Consider the following 8,066-nt stretch of genomic DNA (forward strand, 5'->3'; position numbering starts at 1 on the left):
TTTAAGATTTATCTGAAGGCTCCTCCAAGATGCTTTTCTTTGCCCCACTTGCAGCTGCGAAGGCCCCTACCCAGACCTTTGTCACTAATAACTTTAACATGTTACTAATGTTTTCATATCTCTCTCCTCAGTCAATAAAGAATAGGAACTATGTCCAATTTCTCTCTACAACCCTGGCTTTTAGTATTGTGTCTAACGTATCACCTGTTAATTGAATGGATAAATTAATGTTATCATCTTAGTTTGCTTGATGATAATGTTATCACCTCAGTTTGCTTGAGACAGTTCTGTTAGCCTGAAATAAATATTAATAGTACCTCGTTTAATTCTCAAAAGTGATTTGGATGATAACATATAGCTAACCTAAGCAGTAAAAATAATTAAACTGAGAAAGAATAGAACATGATCAGATCCAAGTACTAGAAAGATCACTCTAGCAGTAGTATGACAATAAATAAAATGACAAGGAAAAAACGCCGGGGTGAAATGCTAAAAGTATCAATGAGAGTAAGAAAGCCAGAGAAGAGGTGGAGATATTCAAGATGTAAAATCAAACAATGTCTAGTAACCAATTAGACATGGAGAAGAAGATGCAGGGGGAATTAAGAGTAGAAATACAAATTTCTGGATTGAGCATCTGAGGCAGCCACTAGTAGACTATTAAAGAGGAAGAATGGAGTTCCTATCCTGGCACAGTGGAAATGAATCTGACTAGGAGCCATGAGGTTACGGGTTCCATCCCTGGCTTCGCTCAGTGGGTTAAGGATCTGGCATTGCCATGAGCTGTGGTGTAGGTCGCAGACACGGCTCGGATCCAGTGTTGCTGTGGTGTGGGCCAGCAGCCACGGCTCCGACTGGACCCCTAGCCTGGGAACCTCCATAAACCAAAAAAAAATTAAGAGGAGGAATGATGCTGGCTTCAATTTGGGACCAGTCATTGAAGACTAGTTCGGAGGACAATTCGGTGGTGAGATAGATGGATCCTAAGCATCTGAAAGGGGGTAAGATGGAATATACAGAACTAGGCGTCAGCCTATAAAAATTAACTGAAGCCAGAGTTGCTGAATGAGACCACCAAAGATGTACAAAATCACCAGTTCTAATGAACCGAAAGTATTCTTTTTAACATGAGGACTTTACAAAATTCTAAATTTTGTCTGTTTAACGTATTTATTTACCATTTAATATATGCAAAGCATGGTTTTAAGTACTTCAGGAAATATAAAAGAAATAAGGTGCTCACTCTGAGGTAAAAAAGATTACAGCCAAGAATGGCATTGAAAATGGACTGAGCTGAGAAAAAGACAAAACAAAGTCTCAATTTCTGACTACAGTGTCTTTAATTCTGGTATAATGACTCAAAATGAGTACCTTAACAGTTTTTGTTGCTTTAGAGCACTCAGCTTCCCACAGAGTACTTAAGTCTAAAATTTTCCACTAAAAAAATCTTTGTAAAGTGGAAAAGGAAATCAGAGAACTAGCTAAGGAAAGACAATGTGCTGTGGAAGCTGAATCTACAAAGTAGGAGAAATGGTCACAAAAGTAAAAACTATGTTAGACCACAGTTCTAAAAGGCATACTTTACAAAACCTCCATCCTCAGTGTCTGTCTCCTAAGATTATGCTTCAGTTGACAGTTTCATGTAAGGACAACAGATGGTTCAAAATAAAGAAACCATTAATTTTGTCCCAGAAACAAACAGAAGAGTTCTTTATTCATTAATTATACGATGCAAACATCTGATTACAAGATTACAAGACACTGATTCTTATCTATTTGTATATTTTTTCATAATGCTTTGTACCCAGTAGGTATTCAAGGAAAAATAAGCTGAATGAATGTTTTATAACCCCCTTATATACACTTCATCAGCTCAGATTCCAAGGCACCACCACTCTACCCTGATGTGTCCTCTGCAGTGTTCACTCCAACGCATTATCCTTTGCTGGTTTCTGCTTTTCTCCTCTGACCAAGTGCCCAATGCACTGTCTTTGGTCCTCCTCCGTTCCCATGTACACTCACTACACTACCTTGGTAATTTCATCTAGTCTTATGACATAAAACATTATCTAGGAGTTGAGCTAGGAGTTCCCGTTGTGGCGCAATGGTTAACGAATCCGACTAGGAACCACGAGGTGGTGGGTTCGATCCCTGGCCTCGCTCAGTGGGTTAAGGATCCGGCGCTGCCATGAGCTGTGGTGTAGGCTGCAGACGCGGCTCGGATCCCATGTTGCTGTGGCTATGGCTCCGATTCAACCCCTAGCCTAGAAACCTCCATATGCCGTGGGAGCAGCCCAAGAAATGGCAAAAAGACCAAAAAAAAAAAAATTATCTATAAGCTTGTAACTATAAAATTTCTATCTCCAGCCCAGCCATCTATCTAGAAATAATTATAAATTGTACATGCAACTCCTTACTCGACATTTCTAACAGACATTTCAAAGCTGACAATGTTCAAAAGTGAATTTCCGATTCACTCCTCTCCCTAAAACCACTCCTCCTGAAGCTTTCCCTGTCTCTTTGATGGCACCTCAAACTCCCTTTGATGGTAACTCCAACACTCCAGTTATTCAGGCCAAAAACCTTAAAATCATGCTGGATTTTTCTCTTTCCCTCAAAGCACAAATCTAATCTACTGGCAAATCCTATTGGCTAAATCTTCAAACTACTTCCGCAAGTGATGACTGCTCATCACCAGCACTACCATCACTTTAGTTTGAGTTACGATCATCTCTTCTCTGCTTTAATGTGATAACATCTAACTGATGTTTTCATTTCTTTCTACCCCTGCTCCCACATAGTCTATTCTCAGCCCATCAAGCAGTGAGGGAATTCTTTAAAAGCAGGATAATATCACTCCTTTGCCTGAAAACATTTTGGTGGAAAACAAAACCTTCTTTTACTCAAAATAAAAGTCAAACAACTTATGATTCAGAAAGTCCTGCATGATAGGGTCCATCCTACAATACCCCTATCACCTATGACTTCATATCTTACTACTCTTCTCCAGTCACTCAGGGCTCTTTGCTATTCCTGAAGGCACCAGATATGCTCTCATCTTAGGATCTTTGCAGTGATTATTTTACTTGGAAAGCTATTACCCTATATATCCCCATGGCTAATTCTATCACATGAATCAAGACTTCAATCAAAATTCACCTCAATCAGTACACTATCTTAAACTGCACCCCTCCTTTGCCCCTTGCTTCCAATTCTTTTTCCTGCTTTTTTGAAATTATCAATTATCAAAGTTCTTGTTGTGGCTCAGCAGTAAAGAACTGAACTGGCATCCTGAGGATGCTGGTTTGATTCCTGGCCTTGCTCAGTGGGTTAAGGATCTGGCACTGCTGTGAGCTATGGGGTAGGTCGGATCTGGCATGGCTGTAGCTTGGGAACTTTCATATGCCGCAGCTACGGCCCTAAAAAGCCAAAAAAAATTTGCAATTATCAGCTAACATTATGTAACATACTTTTTTACTGTATTTATCTACTTTCTCCCCTCCCCTTTATACTAGAATGTAAACACCAATAGGGTAGGCCTATTTTGTTCACTGATACCTCCTAGTGAACAAAATAGGGTCTTGAACTGATAGGCTTTCAATAAATAAATGTTCAATGAAGATATTTATAACAGACCCTTAAGAGTCTACTAAAATAAGAATCTTCTGAAAGCAGAAACAACCCTGTGAGAATTTAATCAAGTTACCACAAATAAATTATCACTACAATTCAAGTAACCACTTCTATATTCACATTTCTATACCTCAAAGTCTACACTCATTCAAAAGCACTGCCAAAGAAGCAAGCAGTTAACACTTTATACTGCTAGATGTCAGAGTTCTAGTCTGTGTGCTGTGGGCAGTTGTTTAGTATTGCCTTAAACAATGCTGCTGTTCCAGTAAAACAAGATAAAGTACTCAATACAGCACACACTGGCCAACATAGCTTTGCGAACAGTTTAGAAAATTTTCTAAGCATGAAAATAGGCACTTTCAAACAAAGTAACTCTGTTATTAAAGAGAAGTAGGATTTTCCCATTAAAATGCAAATTTATCGGAGTTCCTGTCCTGGCTCAGCAGTAATAAACCTGATTAGTATCCACGAGGATACGGATTCGATCCCTGGCCTTGCTCAATGGGTTAAGGATCCTGCGTTGCTGTGGCTGTGTCGTAGGCTGGGAGATGTGACTCCAAATCGACCCCTAGCCTGGGAATTTCCCTACGCCACGGGTGCAGCCCTAAAAAGCCAAAAAAATAAAAATAAAAAAAAATTTTTAAATATGAATTTATCATAAGTAACATCTATAAGCAAGATCTCCATTTTATACTGTAAGCCTTGTAAGATACTTTCTAATGATATAAGAACGAAGGCAGATTCACCTGTTCAAAGTGAGTGCTTTCACTTAACCCACAATGACGTCAAGAATTACCATAGGTAAATTAAGACACCTGGGATTATAAATGAAAGTCTCAAAAATAGGACTGTGGGAGTTCCCATCATGGAGCAGGGGAAAAGAATCCAACTAGGAACCATGAGGTTGAGGGTTAGATCCCCGGCCTCACTCAGTGGGTTAAGGATCCGGTGTTGTCATGAGCTGTGGTGTAGGTCACGGATGTGGCTTGGATCTGGCGTTGCTGTGGCTGTGGTTGTAGGCCGACAACTACAGCTCCAATTCAACCCCTAACCTGGGAACCTCTATATGCTGCGGGTGCGGGCCTAAAAAGACCAAAAAAAAAAAAAAAAAAAAAAAAAGACTGTAGAAAGTGATAGAATTTGCTTTGTTTCTTTGCAAAGTTCAAGAGCTCCCATAATTACAGCTTGAATAAGTTGAATAAGTCATGTCGCAAAAGGTGAGCCAAAATTACTGAGACATACTATGCAAACCATTTAAATCTAAAAAAACTCAAAGGTGACTTAGGAAAAACTAACCAAAGCACTTCATTTCATGTATTGCAATTACACACAAGACAATCCAACAATTCATTCACATTGTTGTTTTTTTGTTTGGGGGTTTAGGAAACATACCGCTTATTATGGAAACTTCTCCACATCAAGGAGAACCTTCCCACAAAATCTAAGCACTCTATACAGGGATGGGCAAGGTTAACAGGTTTTAGTTATGTACCTGAAAACTAGCCTTCAGGTCAAATGAAAATCATTTAAGCTTAATGCCATTACTGCTAACCCAATACAGAAGTTTCGCATACAAGCACAAAATACTGTAAAATTTCCCAATGACATAATTTGAAAAACCACCTCAACTAATCTTTAAATAGGCATAATTCTCCACCAGAATTCAGCCTCTGACTGGATGTAAAGTTTTAAGCTGACCTTGAAAACTTTATCGTTCTTTAGGCAAGTGAATAGTATTTCAAGGACCTTTGAGAAGTTGTTTCTTAATAACATGGCTGTTACAGTTCACCTACAATTTCCACCTCGCTTTTTCACAGTCTACGGAACAATCTCACTCGGAGACTCATATTAAAACCTGAGAAAATACGATTTAGTAATGCTGCTTTCTTGTCGAAAACACTAGGAAGTCACCGGCAAGGACGGCTGTGCGGGGAAGGCGGCACGGCGAGCAGGAAAGACGGTGGTTTCCCCGCCCGCGAGAAGGGCCCGGACCAGGTCCGGGGACCCAGAGAACAGATACCAGGGTAGCAGGTGCGAGGCTCTGCCAAGGGGACAGTCGCCACAGGTCTCGGACCGACAGAGGGATGCTGTTCCTCGGACAGCGGGAAGCGCGCCGGGTCGACTGGCCTTACCTCGGGCGTCCGCTCGGGCGGCTTCTTCTTCAGCGCCTGCCTAGCGCCGGGGTCCACGGGCGAGTTCATGGTCACGGCCCCGGCACCGTGCTCCCCAGGCTGCCCTTAGCAGCCCACGCGACAGCCCATTCACCCTAGTGGGGGGGTCTACACCCTCCCCCGCTTCCCCCAAAGAAGGAAACTTCAGACTGCGGCGGCGACTGCGCTTTGGCAAACAAGCCTTCGCAACGCCCGCCCAGGGCCTCAGCCCACGCGCGACTGGTCAGAGGGAAGCCCGCGCGGGGGCGGAGGGCAGAAGAGTGCGCACGCGCAGCACGCGCGAGCGCGCAAACGAGCGCCTAAGGGCGTGACTCCGCGATGACGTAAAAACTGGGGCGGGGCGGTTTAGCTTCTTCCAACCCTTCTTCGTGAGATTTGAAAACACGTCGCGAGAGCTCACTGAAGCAGGTCACGGGGTCCGTCTCAGAGTTGCGGTTTCGGCTGCTCCAGCTTCCGGTGGAGGGACCGGAAACGCGCTATGAGGGACTAAGCGAAAATATATAGCGAGTTGGGGGCGGAACCTTGGGGTAGCTGGGCCGGGAGTTCTTTCTGTGCCAAAAGCCGGAAGTTCGAGGCGTGGCCAAAGGGCAGAGCTCTTACCCTGCCGCTCCGAGACCTCTGCCTTGGAGGATGTGCGGAAGTGGAAGCTGCCGTTGTAAACAACGAAGTTCATAACGCTCTTACCTACGTGTGTTCTAATAAAATGACTCTTGTGGAAGGGACCCACTGAGAAGTCCCTGCGTGTCTAAGACGGACGCCCTGACATGAGAGCAGAGGAATCGAAGCTTCGCGGCTTTGAGCAGGGGTGGGGAGCCCGCTTAGAGTTACTGCTCGTTCGCGAAGCCAGTCTGCGCTGCGTTCGTTTAACCAATGCCAAGGACAGCCCTCTTTTCTCGCCAAAACCCTTTCTCAAGCAGTGGGCCTAGGGTTGCCTGACTCAGGAGTGACCGCTTTCCCACTGCTTTTAACATAATAGTCCGTTTCCCCACACACCAAATAAAGCAAATTTCCATTTATTAGTCCGTTGGTAAGAGGAACGTCTAGGCCACTCTCCGGAGCAGTCAGGCACCTGCAGAGTGCTTCCATCGTTCTAAAATAGTCCATTTCTCTCCCATCTCGTTACTGTACAGATGGGCCGCAGTAGTAACGCAATTACCTACTTTGGAGCCACATAGGCATGTCCTTTCCAATTAATTTTAAGCTCCCTCAGCTTGTATCTAGGTACTCCTTAGTATTTCTCACAACAATTGGCATGGTTCACTGAATAACTCAAAGTGATTTACGATTATGACGTTATTCACATTAATTTTTAAATGACATGGTAAGAAAATTATATTTTAGAGCAACAAAAGGGAAAAGGAGCATTCAGCCTGCAGCATTCACCATTTCAGGGACCTAGTAATGATGGCTGACGTTAAAAGGGGTTTTGTTTTCCACTGCTCATTCGGCTTGCTCAAACTTGAAGTTTACAACATAATAGCACCTTTCTTTTTTGAATATAGCACAAAAACCATACCAGTGAACTTATGGCTCAGCCACTCTGGAAAGAAACTAATCACAAATAATTGCAATGACCCATTTTCATCATTTTTGTGGGTATAAACAGCTTCTCAAAGGTCTGTGTACCATCACAAAGGTTATCCCTTCCATTCTTCCAAGAATGTTTCTAGAGCCACATCAATGTTTTGAAAAGAGGGTAATGGAATTAAAGCATGATGAGCAGGAGTTCCCATCGTGGCTCAACTGTTAACAAACCCAACTACTATCCATGAGGCCGTGAATTTGATCCCTGGCCTCGCTCAGTCGTTGAGGATCCTGCCTTGCCATGAGCTGTGCTGTAGGTCGCAGAAGAGGCTCGGATCCTGCGTTGCTGTGGCGATTAGACCCCTAGCCTGGAAACTTCCATATGCTGCACATGCGTCCCTAAAAAGCCAAAAAAAAAAAAAAAAAAAAAAAAAAAAAAAAAAAAAGGCATGGTGACCAAATGTGAAGAATAGGATAGGTTTGTCTGGCATTTTTTTAATGCCATTTTTTTCCCCATTAGAAAACCATTTAAGTGTTCATGAAGATGTGGAGCAACAGGAACTCGCACAAACCGCTGGTTAACTGTATATTGGGAAACCACACAGAAAAAAAAGTTACCTAGTAAAGCTGAAACTTAAACCTTCTGACAGCAAGCCCACTCCTTGATGTAATCCTAAAGAATACCCAGAAAAGATGAGCAAAAGTGGTCAATTTTCATATTAGCACAAAAATGGAAAT

General features: G+C 42.7%; 1 protein-coding gene across 16 annotated transcripts in view; it reads right to left on the minus strand.

Annotated features, from left to right (window-relative positions):
* Nucleotides 1-6,029, minus strand: part of RAPGEF6 (Rap guanine nucleotide exchange factor 6) — a 244,827-nt gene extending 238,798 nt beyond the window's left edge. For all 16 annotated transcript variants that reach the window (XR_014838754.1, XR_014838756.1, XR_014838755.1 and 13 more), the window contains exon 1: nt 5,766-6,029. Coding sequence is in view for 6 of the 16 variants with exons in the window: in XM_021085411.2 (XP_020941070.2) it covers nt 5,766-5,834 (69 nt within the window). In the remaining 10 variants the exon portion in view is untranslated. The remainder of the gene's footprint in view (nt 1-5,765) is intronic.
* Nucleotides 6,030-8,066: the final 2,037 nt, after the last annotated feature.

The sequence above is a fragment of the Sus scrofa genome, chromosome 2 (genome assembly GCF_054392235.1).
Source record: "Sus scrofa isolate SSC_HxYL_T2T_F1_AM1 chromosome 2, Sscrofa_HxYL_maternal_Yorkshire_Landrace_v2.0, whole genome shotgun sequence".
Taxonomy (NCBI): Eukaryota; Metazoa; Chordata; class Mammalia; order Artiodactyla; family Suidae; genus Sus; species Sus scrofa.